This window comes from Daphnia pulicaria, chromosome 4 (assembly GCF_021234035.1).
Source record: "Daphnia pulicaria isolate SC F1-1A chromosome 4, SC_F0-13Bv2, whole genome shotgun sequence".
Classification (NCBI taxonomy): Eukaryota; Metazoa; Arthropoda; class Branchiopoda; order Diplostraca; family Daphniidae; genus Daphnia; species Daphnia pulicaria.
In genome coordinates this window covers 15,023,962-15,043,388 of record NC_060916.1, presented here as the reverse complement: position 1 = coordinate 15,043,388, position 19,427 = coordinate 15,023,962, and the positions used below count along the sequence as shown (strand labels likewise).

The 19,427-nt window shown below is 41.8% G+C and overlaps 5 protein-coding genes and 1 long non-coding RNA gene across 6 annotated transcripts; 3 read left to right on the top strand and 3 right to left on the bottom strand.

Moving 5' to 3' along the window:
* The first annotated feature begins 1,062 nt into the window (after positions 1 to 1,062).
* On the top strand, positions 1,063 to 2,459 carry LOC124338312. Its single transcript, XM_046792449.1, has 6 exons — positions 1,063 to 1,141; positions 1,216 to 1,290; positions 1,367 to 1,429; positions 1,501 to 1,542; positions 1,607 to 1,762; positions 1,821 to 2,459. Exons 1-6 carry the CDS (start codon positions 1,066 to 1,068, stop codon positions 2,324 to 2,326), a joined length of 918 nt encoding a protein of 305 aa, XP_046648405.1. The 5' UTR covers positions 1,063 to 1,065; the 3' UTR covers positions 2,327 to 2,459.
* A 1,463-nt stretch (positions 2,460 to 3,922) lies between these two features.
* On the bottom strand, positions 3,923 to 9,916 carry LOC124338396. The gene is made up of 10 exons (XR_006917782.1): positions 9,662 to 9,916; positions 9,354 to 9,577; positions 9,084 to 9,286; positions 8,284 to 8,419; positions 7,677 to 8,198; positions 5,965 to 7,596; positions 5,220 to 5,337; positions 4,538 to 4,737; positions 4,196 to 4,461; positions 3,923 to 4,055 (listed from the first exon to the last, which is right to left on the bottom strand). It is a non-coding gene; the product is annotated as an uncharacterized LOC124338396 (long non-coding RNA).
* A 95-nt stretch (positions 9,917 to 10,011) lies between these two features.
* On the bottom strand, positions 10,012 to 11,161 carry LOC124338303 (probable methyltransferase-like protein 24). Its single transcript, XM_046792440.1, has 2 exons — positions 11,033 to 11,161; positions 10,012 to 10,882 (listed from the first exon to the last, which is right to left on the bottom strand). The coding sequence occupies exons 1-2, from the start codon at positions 11,069 to 11,071 to the stop codon at positions 10,085 to 10,087; spliced, it is 837 nt and encodes a 278-aa protein (XP_046648396.1). The 5' UTR covers positions 11,072 to 11,161; the 3' UTR covers positions 10,012 to 10,084.
* A 3,849-nt stretch (positions 11,162 to 15,010) lies between these two features.
* On the top strand, positions 15,011 to 16,018 carry LOC124337774 (lactosylceramide 4-alpha-galactosyltransferase-like). Its single transcript, XM_046791797.1, has one exon. The coding sequence runs from the start codon at positions 15,011 to 15,013 to the stop codon at positions 16,016 to 16,018; it is 1,008 nt and encodes a 335-aa protein (XP_046647753.1).
* A 197-nt stretch (positions 16,019 to 16,215) lies between these two features.
* Positions 16,216 to 17,704, top strand: LOC124338292 (glycoprotein-N-acetylgalactosamine 3-beta-galactosyltransferase 1-like). Its single transcript, XM_046792423.1, has 5 exons — positions 16,216 to 16,640; positions 16,711 to 16,852; positions 16,925 to 17,196; positions 17,281 to 17,450; positions 17,512 to 17,704. Exons 1-5 carry the CDS (start codon positions 16,280 to 16,282, stop codon positions 17,611 to 17,613), a joined length of 1,047 nt encoding a protein of 348 aa, XP_046648379.1. The 5' UTR covers positions 16,216 to 16,279; the 3' UTR covers positions 17,614 to 17,704.
* On the bottom strand, positions 17,596 to 19,237 carry LOC124338261 (alpha-(1,3)-fucosyltransferase C-like). Its single transcript, XM_046792362.1, has 2 exons — positions 18,931 to 19,237; positions 17,596 to 18,870 (listed from the first exon to the last, which is right to left on the bottom strand). Exons 1-2 carry the CDS (start codon positions 19,141 to 19,143, stop codon positions 17,695 to 17,697), a joined length of 1,389 nt encoding a protein of 462 aa, XP_046648318.1. The 5' UTR covers positions 19,144 to 19,237; the 3' UTR covers positions 17,596 to 17,694.
* Positions 19,238 to 19,427: the final 190 nt, after the last annotated feature.

Genomic DNA, 19,427 nt, shown 5'->3' with positions numbered 1-19,427 from the left:
CTTTCTCGGCAAGCTACGACCTTCAGGTTCAACTCGAAATCCTTAGGGTAGAAATGAAATCCAATCCATCCTTTCTCCCCAGTCGATTGTCTCCGAGTCTAGTTAAGAGAGTTGCGCGGACGAGAAACGCAGTTTATCATAACAATTGGTCGGTCATACAACGTGACAGTAAAGTGATTTTCTCCCCATTGATTGAGCTGGCAAATATCCTCGGCAAGCCCAAAGTAGCAAACGACGTGCAAGACATTCTGAATAGTATCAACGCGGGCGACAGCACCGGAGGAGTAAGTTTTGTACCTTTCAACTTTCCAGCCAGCGGATACGACCAATTGGCGGCCTTTGGACTACATCAGATAATCGAGGCTCTCATGAATAAATATGTGGCCAAAAAAGGTATTTGGAAAAATCTCAACGCCAGAAAACCCGTTGGTTCCCCACCGCCATCACTCGACGTCTATTACAACATCAAAGACATGACGGCCGACGTTGTAAACGATCCTGACTATCTAGGAATTGGCGGAAATACTCGTAACGATCGCCTCGTTCTAACGTCAGTTAAAGAATTACGGCTTGATCTAGCGCATGGACATTACGAAAGAACGTACAACGGATTTGAAAATAAACTGGCCAAAGTGATCGAGCTGCTGCCCCTGCTAGGAGCCCCGGAAGCGGCAATAGAAGTCGGACTTATTCGAGATATCCTTGTCGAATTGAAAAGATCTGGACAACAGGTGCGGCCGAATATGTTTCCGTCACTCTTTGAGACTTGCTAATATGGATAATTGCATTTTCTTTAGCCTGCAGGTGGATTCTTTTGGCCCGGGACGATCTGACCAGGTCTGATGCTTGATGATGGTTATAAATCGAGCTCAGACCATCGGTAACTAACCTCCCCCGCCAAACCTGAATCTTTCTCTCGGTAGGCTTTTTTTTTCTCCAATCGTCATATTGAATGAATTGTACATACTGTAAAATAAAATTTCATAAAATTAAAACGGAGATGAGCGGTAAAATTTTTTTTTAATGAAAACAAACGAACGGCGGGTATTTAAAAAAAAGAAACTTATGTTTGAATTATTAGAAACCGTCAAACGTTTAACCGAAACCAACATGGCAGCAGGAAATTTAAAAGACCCAAATGGTAACACTCGGATTTCTTTTTTTGTTACTTAAAAGAATACCCTTAAATAGTTGTAATTTAACAAATTTTTGAAGAAAAACAAGCAGCGGCACTTCAACACTTTCTCGAAACTAACATCATCATTGTCAGTTCGAAGAAGGAATTGACTGGTACGTTCATTTCAAATTAAAATTATTATTACGCTGAACGGATAATAATGTTAATTCTTCGGCCATTTACCCCCAGAAATGTCGCAACGTTTGACTGCAACAAATGACGCCGTCGGATATCTGACAAAAGAGCTGCTCGGTAACATTTAAAATTATTTTTAAAAAAGGGGGGTCATTAAATCGACTTTACATTTCGTACACATTTCACAGTCACCAAGGCCAAAGTTGGAGCTTTGACTGCAGAGCTGAAAGGTTTTTAAAAATGTCTAACTAAACTTTAGAGCAACACCTAATGAGCAATCCTTATATGCAACAGTGAATGGAGGACTAGCGTCCAGCATAGGAAGAATGCCGAATTCATGCAGAGATTTACTGCAGATAGGACACAGACAAAGCGGATTGTATTCCGTCATGGGAGCCAAACAAGTCGAGACTCTTTACTGCGACTTTACCCAGACGCCAGGAGATGAAGGTACACATTTCGTACAAGCTTTTAATTGGTTTTACTAAATCGCCCCGACTATAAACAGATTTCCAGAGGTGGGTTGGCTTCAATGACGTGAAATCAAAACCCACTTACTTCCACGTCTCGAGAGCCTTGCCGTACAACGAGACGATAACACCAATTCCATTCACACGAGCCATACTCAACCAGGGAGGGGCCATGAATAAAGAAACGGGAAAATTCACGGCTCCGGTGGCGGGTGTCTACTTTTTCTACTTCACCGGAACCGTATTTTTGCCCACGGCGACATCTTCAGCTTCTTCAACCAGACCGGATTTTACAATGTGCCTATTCAAAAACTCAAATTGCGTCGAGTGGCTGCTGGAGAGGCCAGACGAAATCAGCACAGGGAATCGACACGAAAGAATCGCCTTGCAATCGACCGTCAATTTGAAACAGGGCGATCAAATCTGGCTGGCCATTGGCAAGAAAAAGTCGCCAGGAGGTTACCTGGTCGGGGACGCTCTAACAAACTTCAAAGGTTTTCTAATCCAAGAAGACATTTCGCAGTCCCTACACGTCGTACCCTAATTTCGATTACCTCTCGCTTATATAAAAGAAGAAAAATACACTTTTACCTGTCGTTATCAAAGATTGAAGCTGAAATTGTCCATTAAGGTCCTCCGCATGTCCAGGAGAAGAAAGTGAATCAACTGCAATGAAAGAAAAAAAATAAAATCAGTAAACGAAAGCTGCAAATATCATTAATAGCTTTTCAATTTTAAAATGGCTTAAATCAAAGGTTTTTTAAATTTTTTGATTCAAGAAAACATTTCCCAGTCGCGCCCGGCCAAAGTCCCGTAAAATAGGTTAAAATTCCCACAGATCAAATAAATAATACAAAGCTTTAACGTGTTGCTATTAGGCTGTACAATAAACTTAAATTGACTTTCAAGTACAAAAGTTAAACAAGACACGATTGAAATCGACTCTAGTCAGAGTCGTCAATTTTTTGAAGCACAACAATAACTCTTGTTACTCGAATCGAGTAGTTATTTTCTTGATGATTGTTAATACATTTAAAAAAATGAAATTGTGGGCAAATATGAAACATTTGAAAAAAAAAAAGTAATGTTCAATCCAGTGTGGCAGTTGCTGTGGGTTCTTGCTTAAGGAAATGATATTACTCTATGCAAATTGGATCTCAATGTGGCACTCCCTGTCATTTTCAGGAAAACCCGATTAGTGGGGTGGATGACAGACAGCAGAAGTCGTTCCACCCACCCAACCCAAATTTTGCTACAGAAATTTGGGTGGTGACTGTGGTGAGTTAAGAAAAAACTCTAACAAAAACTCTAACAAATGTTTCACGATAGAGGAGAAACAACTTCAGCCATGTTTTTCTATGAAATGTTCTTTCACCTCCATATGGCATATGTTCATAACACAGCACATGTTTGCTCACATGGGCCTCCTGATTAAAGCAAACTGTAGTTTTACAAATGTTCATCTAAGTATAATAAAAGATTTTTCAAATTTAAAATACATCGTTTTTGTGAAGACTGGAGCTGGAAAGGAATTTTTACTTCTTCATTTTACGTGAAAGCTTGGTGTGTACCGTGCACTGTGTTGATGTGTCAACGTGAAAAACTGTTGAAAGAAAATGGCCGCTGGTAAGCCAACACAAGGTTTAATGAATCAAACCTAGATGGCATGAAATGATAAAAAATTCAAAACAAACGTTTTTTTGAGTTTCCAAAACGCGCGAAACTAAAATATTATGGAACAGAAATTTCAGTGATAATTATAAACTTTAGTAAAATAATATCTGGCTGTCTAGCTTTGCGTAAAATGACACGAAAAAATCGCAACTACAGAAATTAATTTAAATTTTCACCTCACCCGCTTTTTTCTAATCTTCTTGTAGATGAACCGTTAACCTTGCACAATTCACACCACTGTCCCCATAAAAACAAGCTCGATAAGAACGATTGGATGATATGGTGCAATATTTCCTGGGCCGCAAATTTATTCTGGCCGAATAAACTCGTCGCAATTCCTGCAGAAGATTCCCATAAGTAGGCTCCAATTGTGATGTAAATCTGTTTAACGATATTATTCAACAAAATGTCGATGTAAAAGGTTGTTGATCTCTTACTAGTCGCTTTGACTGTTTGTTGCCTCATCGCACAGGTAGTATGGCTGTAAACTGTTTTTGTACCGTTATCTTGCAGGGGCCCGTTGAGAAACGACCAGTGTGTAATGACGTCAATGACTCTGATGGAGTTGCCAAAACACCAGTGGGCCCAGCGATGTCAATCTAGATGGAAATCAAAGATTCTTCAGAGTGGCTTACAGAGCTGCTGGTTAACAATCCGGGGAATTATTCAGAGACTAAATCCTCCAGATGAAATTTAATGCAAATTGTCTAATTCAACTCCTGAAAGGCTGCAAGCGTACCTATCATATCATTCTAACATACCCGCATTATTTCTTCAAAGGAGAGTTCTTCATCGATGGATATTAGCCACAGCTGTAGTTAGACACGGATGACGAATCTTGTTGCTCTGCTGGTTTTGTTTAATTCAGGCCACGTGTTTCAGAAAAAACGAAAGGAAATTCTAATCCAAACGGCAGATGCTTTGCTTGGACTGAATTGATTTTGTGAAAAGGCGCCATCAATAAGGTACGAATGATTAAGGACCACTCCAAATCATCTAGAACAGCTGCAAGAAAGAAAAGGTCAAAAGAAATCATTACTTCCTTTTGTAAGCACAATCCATTCGCTGGACTTTGAGTTACCAGAATGAAGAGAATTTTTCCTCGACGTGCGATGCGAGTCGGTCGCCCCGAAATTTGCTAGACGGAAGTTTGGCCTTGTGTTCGGTTCCGAGTTGTCGATTCCCAAAATCAGTTGGCTAATAAATTTCAATAAGTTTTATCTTTGATTGATTCTCATCGAGTCGTCAATTCCCAAGTCTTGGCAGCGTCAAAGACCAGCCCTAAATAAAGACAGAATATATGATTTTATTAGTTTTTAAAATTGAAATAGGCCCGAAAACTATTTGTGCCATTGAGCTCACAAATTAAACGTAGAATTGAAAAAAAAAGACCACTGCTGTAATGACATCACAGTGATGTCACGATTGAACTGACATTGATATAATTGAACAACTGGGATGAATGGACAGAATGGGGTAATTGCCACAAGGAAATTTTTTTTTTAATCTTTTGAAAAATGCCAACAGAACTGCAACCACTTTCAATTTTCATGCCGAGCGGGATAAATAAAAAAAATTATGAAGTAATGATTTAAAAACAAACAATTGAGTGTCATTGAATTCACAGAATTGAAAACTAAAATTAAGGTGGGATCCCTCAACATGAAATAATAATATTTAAAAAAAAGACGAGATGTTGCATGAATTGATTATTGAAAGTCACACATCTTGACATGAATAAATACTTGTACGAGGTAAATTACTTTCAATGATGTCGGATTGATGTACAATGCTTATTACATGTTTCGAATGAAGAGATTTAACAACATCCTTCCTATTCGCACAATTTTGCCATCAGACAGAATGGCACGTCCATAAGCGCTGAAAAATAAAAAAATAACAAAAAAAGTAAATTTTTAACATTAATAGCAAGGAGAGAAACGATCTAGTGGTAACTTGACTAGCACAATAGTTGAGCATCGCTGTGAGTGTTGTTATCGAATATCGAATATCGAAGCCCCAGGATTCACATGGATCCCCAGTATCCATGACTACCGGCTATCTCGCGGATCTGAATCTAGTATGAATATTCTCCCATAAGCACATGTCATTCAAGAGGTTATCTCCGTGATACCAATCCGGTGCTGGATCCTCTTCTTCTTCTTCTTCTCTTCTTTCGGTACTCACGAAGACAACATTTGGGTAAGTCACCCGCACCCAGACCGGCCCGGACCGAATGGTGGTTTCCCATGTGAAATGGTCATCGTCTATCCATTTAAACTAGATGCGATGGGTGGCCTCATAACGACACCCATTCAACACGACACTCAACTACCCAATCAAGCGGAACTAATGAAGGAAATGCTGGTAAGTAAAGGCCCTTGGCTCAGATCAGACCGCATCACCAATAGCCTCTAATTCACCTCTCATTCTACATTTCCATCGTCCTCTGCGCTGAGGAATATTGGACCGAGCCCAATATCGACCGACGGTCCCTCAGCTACACACCAGAGTTCCCTCTCCAGCACGGGGTTAGATAATCCTGCATGTGACGCCACAGTGGCGCCAGAGCGGATGTACGAGCAACCAACAATGCTCTCCAGGGGGTTTGAACCCCTGGTCTCAAGGTGCACCTCTCCTCTACCTAATCGACACCTTATCCCATTCACCCACTCTCCCCTAGATGTTATTGACAAAGAAAATGGTTTTAATTTCAGTGGATGATCACCAGACATTGAATCTGGTGTAAATCGATCCTAGTAAAATTTTAACACACGTCGTGAAAAAAATGGCCATGATTTAATTGATTTAATGATTATGATGCAACTTTGTCGGCGATTGTCTTAGAACAAGCAACCAGGATCGCGTTTAAACTTGAAGTAGAGCGAGAAGGTTTAGGGGGAAACTTTGGGGGAAATTTGGATATCAAGATGCGTTTTCGCCTTTTCGGGTTTGCGTACATATCAATAGAAATCATTTAATTAAATTTTCCCCTTTCAAAGTTTTACCATATGCTAGTGAAGAATCAAAAGACGGCGGAACGACAACCAATGAGAGACAAGTTGCCCTAAACCTCTATTTTATTAACCTACTTTTTATTTTTTTCGACGTGAGCTTTGTTTTCATTACTCTTTTGTTATATCTCTCATCGAAAACTTATCGAATAATATTAATATTGAGTAGGCGATATCGGTGAATTTGAATGGCGAGTAGCAATAACCAATCAAAAACCAAATTCTTTTCACATTTGCGCAGGTGTTACAACGGAATAAAGACATTGCTGCCATGCCTGCCAATAATGAAATGAAACTTTGGCCGGACTAAATCAATTGCCGGACGAAGCCGCAGGTGTTACAAATGGTAAATGAAATAATCAAATCGCTGATGAAACCTATAATGCATTTAACCAAGGCTTTTTAATCTAACCTGATGGGATAAGCCAAAGTTCAACCCAAACTTGAACCCAGATTCTTTCGCTACCCCAGCATTTTGTTTCGATCAAAAGGAACGGGCCACACTTCGACAAGGAGGAACAGCAAACCAATTGGGCGAAAAAACTTAAATGTCCATGACTCAAGTTTGAATGAAGTACCGACGGCTCTACTCTCTCCGATCAACGCTGCATCTACGGGCCGGTGATCAAATTTGGATACAGCCCAGTCAGGAATTAAGATCATCTGATGTAGAATATCCACACGATAACAGAAACCACTACACCCACTTGACTGACTGACTGCTGCAGAAGGATGTCGCTCAATCGTTTCAAAAGTAACAACAGGCTACAGTGGCTGTTATAGTTTTCACACTTGTTCTTGAGGTGTGGGGGTTGGTTGTGAGGGGGTGTGGGTAAAGAGATACGAGGTTTCTTGTCACTGACTATACCACTGTTCATTCAGAGCGAACCCAAATGCACGTGACAACTCTAAGTACATGAGAAAATTTAATTTCAGCAAATTCAAGTTCAAATTTCGAAATTCTTTGAAATTGGTCAACTGCTGGGTCAACAATTTTACCTCGAATCATTTCTGTCGGGACTTGTTAGATGCCAACCTCGGGAGCATCCACAGGTCCATCCACGTTGAAGAAATCACGCAATTCAATCGAGGCGTCACGACCATTGAATTCAGAATCCACCGGTTCCTAATTGAATGAATTTAATTGATTATACATCATCAAACGTGATAAAGAGATCGATAAATGGACAGACTATTATGAAATACCATAGCTTGGAGGCACTAGAGCTGTTTGTATGATACGGAGTTCGTCGTTGGAGCCGGAAGGAGACGCTGGGACTTTTTAGCTGAATCCGGTAAAGCCCAGAGCCTTTGGCCCCGGCCGGATCGTCGGAAGAAGAATACGTTAACGGTGGCACTGGCCGATCCGGCGAGGATGATGAGCAGAATAGGGACGACGATCTAAGCTGGCGCCAGACTTTCGGATGAAGTGGGACGGTGCAACAAGTGGGTCTCGCAATGGACGCCTTCGTATAATCGTTGGGGCACTCTAACTTTGGACTTGGCCGTCACCGGTGCAGACCCCGCGATTCTGGCAAGGGCAGCGCAAAAGGAGACGGTCGAGTTCGTTCCTCAGTCGCGTCCCACGAAATTTCTCCGACAGATTGAACCAGGATCGTGCTGTCGAGGCAGGAGCAAGGATATCCGCCCGGAATAAGGACACAGAAGGGAGTGCATGAGCTGTTGAGGCAAGGATTGCTCACCGTCGTACTATTGGATCGAAATTCCCTGAAAATTGTTTGAAATGAACAAATTTATAACATGAACAATCAGCTGGATCGAATCCGGAATTCCGGAATGGATAAATTCCTACCTTTTACGGTACTGGGCGTGGCAATGTCTTTGACGAGTAAGACCATAACACCACGGCCAAACTTTTCTTGTCGCCCGAGTTCTCCTTTGCTGGTTGATATCCACAAGGGCGTGCTCAAAACTTTACCGTTTCTTACCTGAAAGAAATCAAAGGGGAAAAATCAATAATCACAAATTGAAATAAAAACTGAAAGGCTATGATAAAAAAAAGCATCAGTGCCATCAATCCAAGCCAGTTCGATTGGCCGACTAGATCCGGCTTGTGCTGTCCAACACAGTTGGCACAAAATGGGATTGACGACGATCAAAGTGGATGATTCAATAAAGAGAGACATACTGATACGAAAATAACACCTCAATCAAATCACTTCAAAGTTGACGCAAAAATATTGACAGCTGGAATACACAATTTTTTCTTGTTCCCATACTCACAGTTACACACGTCTGTTTCTTAACATGTGTCAGGAATAATACATTTGATTTAATCCAAGTCTGATTAAATGGGAAATGTATAAACGGTTAAATAAAATCGACCTCTTGGTCGATTTAATTAAAATATTTTCGGATTTCATAGTGAGTAAAACCGGTCCTGTTTTACTGGCGTTCTACAAACGAGTGATATGAAAAAAAAAAAAAAACCTCAGTGAGTAGCATTAACAAGAATGTCATGAGGAAACAGTCCCATAGTTGACCGACTAGCTCAGGAATAGTCGTACTCTGCGCTGTGTATATAAGCCTAAAGTTTCATAATCAACGCCGCCAAAAATAGTCAAAAAAGGAAGAGAGATAAATTTGTACTACCTTTAAGCTTGGGACAATACAGCCAGGCATCCATCTGCTGAAAAATTGACCAGGCACCAGGCGGGATAGAGGAAAAAGGGAGTCCTCATATGTTGTGTACACCCACTACAGGGGCACACGAGAACATTTTATGAAACTGGGAGAAGATATCAGCAACTCAAGCAACATTGGTAGTTTCTCCAATACAAGAGGATGCTGTTAACCTAAATTAAAAATCAAGAAATGGTTACAAAGACAAATATACATTTACAATCAAGTAAGAAAATTTACGAGAGTGGTACAGTGGTAACTGATAAACAAAAGGTGAATTGAAGCTTGAAGGTTTCCATGTTATATACACTGCATTGGTGCAAGTCATGCATCATTCTGAAATGTACCAGGTCCCAGGAATAAGAGTAATGAAAATTATTACCTGAACAATGAGATTCCTGCCACCAGGTTAACACCAGCACAACAAATTCTTGCATCTCATTGTTGTCATAGCTGGCTCTGGCCTCAAATTTGCACAAAGGAAAAAGGTTATTACATAATGCAAACAAACAACCATGTATCAACAGGGCTGCAATAACAGGACTTACGTGATTAATGCTAGGCCTATTTCAGTCGGGAACTAGCATTTTGATTTCTCAGAATTTAGAAAAGGGTTTCAAAGATTCCACAATCATTCTATATGCATTCTTGATTTTATTTGCCTGCTGTAAACAACATGGAGCACGTATCAAATAATAACTATTTTAAGAGAATCTATAATGAGACACATTTTTCGTGCAGCTATCGCCAGCCACGTTTGAAAACTGAGCAGACGACGCCATTTGGCAATCAGCTATGGTTAAGATATCGATATAGTTGAAAGTTTGAAACAATTTTAAAAAATCGAAAATCAAAAAATCAAATCAAATCAAAAATAGAAAAGGATTATACTCGTTTATTTAGAAAAACAAAATTTAAAAACACGTAAGAAAATTAATCAGTTGCAAAACATTTGATGAAAAAGACCAAAATTACACCCTCATCAGTTTGCTGTTGTACCAAGCGATTTCGTAATCAACTGCAGCTGCCAAATTTCCCACCTGAGTGAAATCGACCACGGTAAACATGTTGCGTTTGGAATCGAAGCGGACCATTCCGTAGTCTTCCAGCGACCGGAGAATTCCGGCCTGCTGTCGGTAAACACTTAAAGACTGGTCGTAATCCAGATGGATCTCTACGGCCAACTGCCTCACCTTGTCCATCATCCCCGACTGGATGATTTGTGGCAAGACCCGCCACTCTGTGGCTTCAATGTCCATTTTGAGATAATCAATGATGGAATCACCACCATGGAGGGGCTTCAACATGTTGTAAATGGACGACAAGGTTCGTGACGGCACGTCGGCCTCCTCATTCCATCCATCCCTGTCCACGTCTCCTAAGGCCATTTGATAAAAATGGATGGCCTCTGTCCGGTTGTGATCCGACACGTTCATGGACGGATCGAAGGCGTACACTTGGCATCCGTAGAGTTCCATGGCTTGGTCGAAACTCCATTCGTGGTTGATGCCAAACGAGTAGACGAGGCAGTTGTCCGGAATTGGCGCCACTGCAGAGTCCAGGCAAATGGCCTTCTGCCCGTCCAGGGCCACCGAAAGTCCGTCGGCCGACGTCACCATCCGCCCACCGAAATACTGGGCCATTTGACACGACGGCTGATTAGTCCACAGAAAGTAATCGATGATTTGCGAAGGCTCAAGTGTGTCCATCGCTGTTTTTTCGTAATCAATTAATTTGACGATGGAATAAACTGGCCCTGATGTTATTATCTGTCGAGTTTTGTTATTATTAGATTGACTACTGTTGAATAATTCGAGTCTGTTGGCCAGCGATCGGCTGGACTCTTCAAGATGAATGCCATTCTCCTTGTAAATAGGAATGAACATGTTGAGAGTTAAACAGATAATTATTAAACCCACAGTAACAATAAGACCGGTTTTTCTCCTTTGTAGAGTCATTTACAATTTATTCAAATTAACTGGAACTACTAGCACTTTAAATGTAAAATTCTTTCTCGCGATCGCATTAATGTGCTACTGATTTCGACTGCTGGTGGTTTCACTGTGAGATGGATAGCCTTGTATAACTGAGCTAGCAATTTGATTAAATTATTACGTCCCTCGGTTAGTGCTGGTCTCTAGCGGCGTGAGTTTGTTATCCTAAACCTTGGCTATAATATCAGATTCCGTGTTAAACTGGCTGATGCCCATCAACTAGTGACTGGTGCAGTTCTTTTTCTTTCTCGCCTGTGCCAACACCAACAATCAGTTACGTCATTGACGACAGAAAAAAGTGAATTTGTTATAATAGTTATAGTCGCCAGCAAATGAATATTCTTGAATTGGAGTCGCTGGGCAGACAATCGACGCAATCGTTGCTAGTATTGTCTTACAAACTCTGAGTCATTATAGTTAAATTAATAACCCAGCCAACACAATAAAATGTCATTGTCACAATTCTTCTCTTTCAAACGCACCAATGTTTTAATCAAAACTGTTGTGGGAATTATTGTTATTATATCGGGTGTCTTATTGGTGGCCGTTATTCGGTCGCCCAGCCTGGAATTAAGCGACCAATTAACAAGCACAACATGGGAGCAAATGTTTCAATCGGCCACAAATGCCGTCCTATCAGGTAACATTAATTTTAAACAGCCAAATTGCCTTATTCCGTCGATTGATTGGGACGCCCTGCTGGACTCTGACACTTTAACCGGCCCTCAACTCGTCGAATATTTCATGTGGACCAATCATTCCTCGTGCAAATTATCCCACGATTTCGGCGGGGTTATGATGGACAATCCGTCGGGATTGGCCGGCCAAAAGGCCGTCTGTATCGACCCGGAAGTGGCTCCTAAACCCGGCGACTGTCTCGTCTATTCGTTCGGCATCAATGACGACTGGTCGTTTGACGAGAAAATGGCACGTTACGGCTGTCAGGTGTACGCATTCGATCCTTCCATGGACATGGACCATCACGACCACAGCCCAGGCAATGTTCACTTTTACAACTGGGGACTGGGCAGCCGGGACGAATACGACCATCATTTCAACTGGACCATTCATTCACTTTCGTCCATTTACAAGAAATTGTCGGTCCGTCACGGCCGCAGGATCATCGACTATTTAAAAATCGACGTTGAATATTCCGAATGGATTGCCCTGCCGGACATTATTGCGTCCGGGATGTTGTCCAACGTCCGCCAGCTGAGCATGGAAGTCCATTTGGACAAGCTGCTCTCGTTGGAACAGCATGTCGCCTGGGCTAAACTGTTGAGATCCATCGAGAAATTGGGGATGATCCGCTTCGACTCCGAGTACAATCCCTGGTACAGGGGCAATTTCACGCAATTTTCATTGTCGGCACCATTGGGTTACGAGATCGCCTGGTATAATGGCAACCTTTCGCGTGTTTTATTGTCAAGTGTTGTTTCTTGAGTTTGTTTTTATTGTTCGTTTTATATAATAAAAATCCATTGAGAAATGTTATCAGATTAATTTTTCATTGTTTAGATTTATTATTTTCACAAAATAAATTTTGTGATTAGATCAAAATTTGATAGGGAATATAAACATGTTGCATCTTGTCCACATAAGAATTTGCTCGGTAGAAATGAAACGTATTTCTATAGGCCCCAAATTAATTGTAAGGAAAACATTGACGAGCTTTTGATTACATCAAATCTATGCTAATACATCATGGCTGTCTCGATTGTTCTCCCCCCGAGCACTTCTACACAAGAACTCTGTATATAATAATGACCATTTCTATCACTTCAAGCAACATGTAGCCCACAGTCAAAATTGAAAAGAATCTACAATTCGACTCTGAAACTGTCTGCGTCTGTTCACCTCATCCAGTGGATCAAGTTGACGTAATATTTGATATTGTTCAGAATTTGTCTTTTTCTATTATTTCCCCGCCAAGAAAGAAAGTGAACCGAGCAATATATAATAGGTAACAGTGTAACATGTAACAGTGAATTTATCATTTTGGTGCGCTGAATAGTTTTATACGCCCAACGATGATGTCATCCATTTATTCATATTTCACTTGGAAACGGAACACAAAAAGGTTATTCACATTGACCCTCATTATTTCCACATTGGCTGTTTTATATTTCGTCAAAGTGTTTCCATCGACGATTGTCAATGTGGCCCGGAATGACATCCATGATGGGCATCCCAGCAGCAATTCCGTCACCACCGACTGGGACAATCTCCTGGACTCGACGACATTGACAGGCGCGGAGATCATCCAGTACTTTAAATGGAGCAACCGACAATCCTGCCAATTAGTCAACGACTTTGGCGGGACGATGAGGACAAATCCGTCCGGATGGGACGGTCAGAAATCGGTTTGCCTCGACCCGGAAGTGGCTCCTAAGTCCGGCGACTGTCTCGTCTACTCGTTTGGCATTAAAAACGAATGGTCGTTTGACGAGCAAATGCCGGCCTACGGTTGCCAAGTCTACGCCTTCGATCCTTCCATGGCCGGCCAGGATCACTACGACCACAATCCCGGCAATGTCCATTTCTACAAATGGGGACTGGGCGAGCGGGACCAACACGACGCCGATTATAACTGGACGATCCGTTCACTTTCATCCATCTACGAGGAATTGTCGGCCCGTCACGGCCGCAGGATCATCGACTATTTGAAAATCGACGTCGAATTCGACGAGTGGATCGCTTTGCTGGAAATCATCACTTCCGGAATGTTGTCCAACGTCCGCCAACTGGCGATGGAAGTCCACATGGATTTCGAAGCTTCGCTGGACCAGCACCGTGACTGGGCCAAACTGTTGAGGTCGATGGAGACGATGGGGATGATCCGCTTCGACTCCGAGTACAATCCCTGGTACGTTGGGAGTTTCGTTCAGATTCCATTAGAGGGACCTTTGGGTTATGAAATTGTCTGGTACAATCGTAATCTTTCACATGTTAACACGAATAATAAACGATAATGATCCTTGTCTATCAATAAACTCGCCTTATGCAATTTTACTATGGTGGAAGTGAACGCAGTTCATATACGCCAGTTTCCTGTTTGATGTGAAGAACAAATGTGAAAATTCAAATTTCACTGCACAAGTCTAATAGGAACAAAAAAGAAATAAAATAAGATACGATTGAACAAAAGCGCTCCAGGGAAAATGCGATTGCATAATAATAATGTGTTGTATCAAGGCCAGCTGCTGGCCAACGCTTCCACAGGCACTTTGACCGTGACTCCAGCACGTACCACCATCTTATAATATAGGACTTGTCTACCTTAGTATCATTAGCCCCGCGGTATTATACACAGGAAGGAATGCGATGAAGGTCGAACGAAACAAAATCGATGGGCTTTTGATAACAAAATTACATACGGAATAACAATTCCATCGCATGGGGATTTCTAATACCCTAAAGCCATTCTTAATACCCACCGAAATTAAAAGTATATGGAAAAATGTTCAGTCAAAGATGATTACAACAAACTTAAAAAAAGTATTGAATAAGAGTTGAGGCTGGAAATAGTATTCGCAAAACATATGGAATAAGGTCTACATGTAAAGTCATAACAATCTTTTCCTACTTAGAAATAAGAGTATCAAATAACCTACTTTCAAATGAGCTTTGGGCGTTTATTCTTTCTCCTTTAGCCTTTCAAATTTAGTTTTTATCCTGCGCATTGGTTGAATGTACCTGTACAGTCTCGGTTGCGTTGAGACGACCGTGTGTTCCACCATGATCTTGTGTAAATCAATTCAATTCTTATTGGCAGAGTTAATTAATCGTCGCCGAAAACCTGTGCTGCTATTGCTCCTAGTGTGCTGGATAACATTTTGTGTTTCATTTTTCCTTCCGACCATTTCCTATCACGAGCTTATTATCACTTTCAATCCATACCGGATGACAAAATCCCTGTGCATAGACAATCTGGTCCTAACTCCTCCGCCATCTGCTGACGGCCTTGTCATGACGGCCAATCTCCTGCCCAGCCAGTGGACACCTTTCAACGGCAGCCAATTGAACAATCGTCGCATCTTCTTCCACGAAACGAGTGGCAAAGCCAAACTGAATTTGCAGCAATGCTGTGCCATTGAATCGGCGGCCAAACACAATCCCGACCGACCCGTCCAGCTCTTTCTCCGGCCGGAATCGACTGAATGTTCCAGCAGTGATGGCAGCCAATCGACATATCGCCCAGCCTGGTTAGAAATCCTTTCGCAATATCCAAATGTAGCCGCCATTTTAGTCAACGAGGATCGGTACTTTGCCGGAAGCCCATTGCAGGATTGGTACCAAAACGGCCGGTGGCTTAAAAGTCCGCACCAAGTGGCCCACCTGTCCGATTACATCCGCATTTTAACGCTGTACAAAGGCGGAGGACTCTATTTAGACACGGACATCCTGACTCTCAAAACTTATGACCAGGGCGGTGACATGTTCCGCAATTGTTTGGTGTACGGAAGCGGCCGGATGGAAGTGTTTAGCAACGGCGTCATCCATCTGGAAGCCGGCCATTGGCTGTCGGCCGAACTCGTTCGATTGCTGGCGGAAGAATACGATCCGGATGCGTACGCTTATCACGGGCCGGCTCTTGTTAGCGAAGTGATGGGCCGCAAGTGCGGCGTTGTGGCGGGATATTCAAATTCAAATCATTGCAAGGATATTAAACTTTTATCCGATCGATTTTTCTACCCGATCGAGGCCCCGTTCTCCGACGTCATCTTCCGTGATAACAACAACAAGACGGATGTGGCAACGCTGGTCAAAATTAAAAACAGTTACGGACTCCATTTGTGGAATTCCTTGTCGTACGTCCACCGACCTGTCAAAATTAATTCCAATCAAATTTTCTCGGTTCTGGCACGTCAACATTGTCCGCTCACCGTCGCAAGAGCCGCCGATTTTTAAAAACATAAAGTTTTATCATTTAATTTAATTTAATTGTATTAGATAAAATACGCAAATTTGATTTAATGTTATTATTTGATTTGATTTGAATTAAACATGTTCAAGCTATGTGTGGTTGAGTTTGGTGTGTTTAGGGTTCTGCTTGGAGGCTTTGAATATTTTACTGACGTTATTATGTAGATGGAAGCACAGTTGTTGTGTTGTTGCTAGGAGCTACAAGTGTTGTTGTGCATATCTGGTGGGGGGTATAATTCAATTCAAATGATGTTGGACACGATACACTGTGAAGTGCTGAGAAATTTCAAACGAAAATTGATGATGGGTCGAGTGTCGAGCAAAGGATTTCCGGCCGGATTGGGACTCGGTTTCGTCTTGGGACTCTTGGTGTCGACGTTGATTCATTTTTCAGTGTCGCTTTCATCACCTTGTCATTGCAATCAAAAGAGACAATTATTCCATCACAGTTCCGTAACGGATAAATACAGCGGAGTATTGAATCAGAAAGGCGATCGGATTCTCTGCTGGATCGTCACCTCTCCCAAAACTCATTCCAGGGCTCAATTAATCAAAGAAACGTGGGGCAAACGCTGCGATCGATTACTTTTCATGAGTTCCGCTCAAGGTAGTTTAATTTAATACTTTCAAAATTCCATTATGTGATTTCACTTTATTATAATTAACTTTAAATATAGACGAAAGATTACCTGATGCCATTATCCTGCCAGTTAACGACACTTACACTAATTTATGGGGGAAGACTCAGGAAGCTCTGAAATACATTTACACTCACCATTTAAACGAAGCCGAGTGGTTCTACAAGGCCGATGACGACACGTACATAAAACAGTTAATTCCTTCAATTTTTAAAAATTGTATTCATCAAATATGAATTATTCTATATTATAGATACGCTGTGATGGATAACATGCGCCATTTGCTGTCGTCATTCGATCCTTTGGCAGCTCTGCATTTGGGATTCAGGTACGAAGATCCCAATAACGGCCAACATTTCATGTCCGGCGGCTCCGGTTACGTTCTGACTAGAGAAGCCATTCGACGATTCGTTGAAATTGGCCTAGGAAATAATAACTCAATTAGACTAAAAGGCAATCAGACTAATTCAACTTTAATCAGCCCATGCTCAATTGGTCACCAAGGGTTAGAAGATGTCAACTTAGGTATTATCATTAGGACTATGTTTAATACAGTAGTTTTAAATTTACATAAAATTAATTCTATTGGTTATTATCTAATTACGCAAGGAAGTTGCTTGGAGAAACTGGGAGTGACAGCGGGAGATTCGCGTGACGAGAACAAAGTGGAGCGATTCTTACCCTGGAGTCTGGAAGATATGATTTGCGGTCACCGGAAGTACAAACCGGAAGACTATTGGATGTTGCGTGAATGGTCATTTTATTATCCACTCAAACAGGTAACAAAATTCTACCAAACATTTATTATATAATACATTTATTATTTCTTTTTCTCATCAGGACATGGAATGTTGTTCACACTACGCAGTGGCCTTCCATTACGTTAAAGACTATCAACTTAAAGTCTACGAGTATCTCATCTACAAATTACGTCTTTATTAAAACATCAGAGATCACAGATATAACTCAATATAGACCATCATTTTGAAATGAATTAAATTTAACTATCAAGCACATATTTAACTACAAATCATCTTTGCTGTTATCTTTGGCGTCTTGTTGGAGTAAATGTTCAAGGTAATCATATCCGGATAGACACGGGATATGTTTATGGAACCACCAGTCCGTCATGTCCTGGTAGACTTTGGGTGTCTGCTGGGCATCGTTGAGTTTCTCGCAAAGTTGACACCAGCCGCTGACTGGCCAGTTGACCACCTCGTAATCTTTTTTCCATTCGAAATATTTCAGATAGAGGCCGTCGTTTTGGTCCAGTAACTTTAAATAATCGGCCAGGGCTTTTGGCGATTTGAAATCTCCCGCGTTAATGTATGAAGAGGGCGGGGCGTAGGCCGAGTAATCGGCACCTCCGTAGACGATGGGCACAATGTCAGCGGCCAGTGCCCGGTAGAATTTCTCTGTGACGTAATCGGGACAAATGGCATTCTCGGCCGCCACGTAGAACTTGTAACTGTCCAGCAACTCAACGTCGCACTTGTCACTCCGCACCGGAACGCACGTGAGTGATCCGCAAGTGCCGTAGGTGTCGATAGGGACGTGCTGGCCCAGCCACTGGAAATATTTCTCCCTGAGACTCTCAGTGCGGCAATGAGACACGAACCAGGCGACCATTTTCGTCTTTTTGGCCAGCAATAAGTGTCGACTTCTGGGCATCATCATGGCAGCTGGATCAGGCGGAAGGACATCCAGGCCCAGTCTGACGGGCATGCTGGTCGGTGGTGGAAGGGCGTTGGTCCGGCGTCGAATGGCGCCATAAGTCCAGGCGTCGTAAATGTCTGAATCACGCCGATAGGTCATTGTCCAGTTGAAAAAGTTGTGAGTTTTCTTGAAAAATGGATAGTCTTGATATCCATCCATCGTTTCGAAATTGTAAAAGATGAACCGTTGATGGGCAAGTCGATGGTGCGGGTCCGGCAGGTCTCTGTCGTCGAAATCATTGATGTGGAAGATGACGGCATCGCTGGTATTCAATAGATTTCGATCGTCCGTTAATTGGCAATTGCTCACACGACAGCCGGCCATTTTGAACGATTGGTGACCCAGTTTGAACGGATAGTCTTTGGTTCCGAAATACTCTGTCCAGTATAAAATCCGTTTTAACTTTTTCCTTTTGGGTTCCGATGCCAGACGACTGGGCATTTTATTATCGCCCATCAATTCAATCACAGTCAAGTCTTCCATCTAATTAAAATTTCAAACAATTAATAAGAAATCAATTTAATTGTTTCTGGACCATTTTACCTGATCATTTTTAAATAGAACAACACACATCAATAAAAAGATGAAAGGTAACACAAACAAAATGACCAAGACAAGCCATTGGGTTCTTCTTCTGATGCTGGCCCAATTTTTCCTCCGGCAAAAGAGGCGTCGACCAATAGTCTGCAGCAGCGATTTGGCTTTTCGTTTGGAAATCACTTGCGACACGATTACCAGAGATTTATGGCTTGTCATGGCTCACTACTTGCATCAACAACACCGCAGTAAGACAATTGGGAATTATTAACAACCAGAGACCATTGGATGTGCACGTCTAAGCTTGGGCCAAGATGGAGATCGAAACTGACTAAAAGAAGGCGGAGCTTATTTTATGTTTCGTTCGTCGTCCGTTAGAGGAGGCCAATGTTGCATCACTATTTTACGTGTAATAATTATTGAAATGTTTAATTGATGTGCTGGGGTGAGCCAGGGGAAAGGTGTGTGCTGATTCAATGTATGAAATTGTAATTACCTTGTAT

Bases quoted from the DNA above. Each gene is read 5' to 3' on its own strand.
- LOC124338261 (XM_046792362.1), bottom strand. From the start codon at position 19,143: ATGACAAGCCATAAATCTCTGGTAATCGTGTCGCAAGTGATTTCCAAA. The intron at 18,871-18,930 runs GTAAAATGGTCC...AATTTTAATTAG, and splicing joins TTCTATTTAAAAATGATCAG to ATGGAAGACTTGACTGTGAT.
- LOC124338312 (XM_046792449.1), top strand. From the start codon at position 1,066: ATGTTTGAATTATTAGAAACCGTCAAACGTTTAACCGAAACCAACATG. The intron at 1,430-1,500 runs GTAACATTTAAA...CACATTTCACAG, and splicing joins TCTGACAAAAGAGCTGCTCG to TCACCAAGGCCAAAGTTGGA. The intron at 1,763-1,820 runs GTACACATTTCG...GACTATAAACAG, and splicing joins CCAGACGCCAGGAGATGAAG to ATTTCCAGAGGTGGGTTGGC.
- LOC124338303 (XM_046792440.1), bottom strand. From the start codon at position 11,071: ATGACTCTACAAAGGAGAAAAACCGGTCTTATTGTTACT. The intron at 10,883-11,032 runs GTGGGTTTAATA...AAAACTCGACAG, and splicing joins AAACCGGTCTTATTGTTACT to ATAATAACATCAGGGCCAGT.
- LOC124338292 (XM_046792423.1), top strand. From the start codon at position 16,280: ATGATGTTGGACACGATACACTGTGAAGTGCTGAGAAATTTCAAACGA. The intron at 16,853-16,924 runs GTACATAAAACA...TCTATATTATAG, and splicing joins TACAAGGCCGATGACGACAC to ATACGCTGTGATGGATAACA. The intron at 17,451-17,511 runs GTAACAAAATTC...TTTTCTCATCAG, and splicing joins TTTATTATCCACTCAAACAG to GACATGGAATGTTGTTCACA.
- LOC124337774 (XM_046791797.1), top strand. From the start codon at position 15,011: ATGACAAAATCCCTGTGCATAGACAATCTGGTCCTAACTCCTCCGCCA.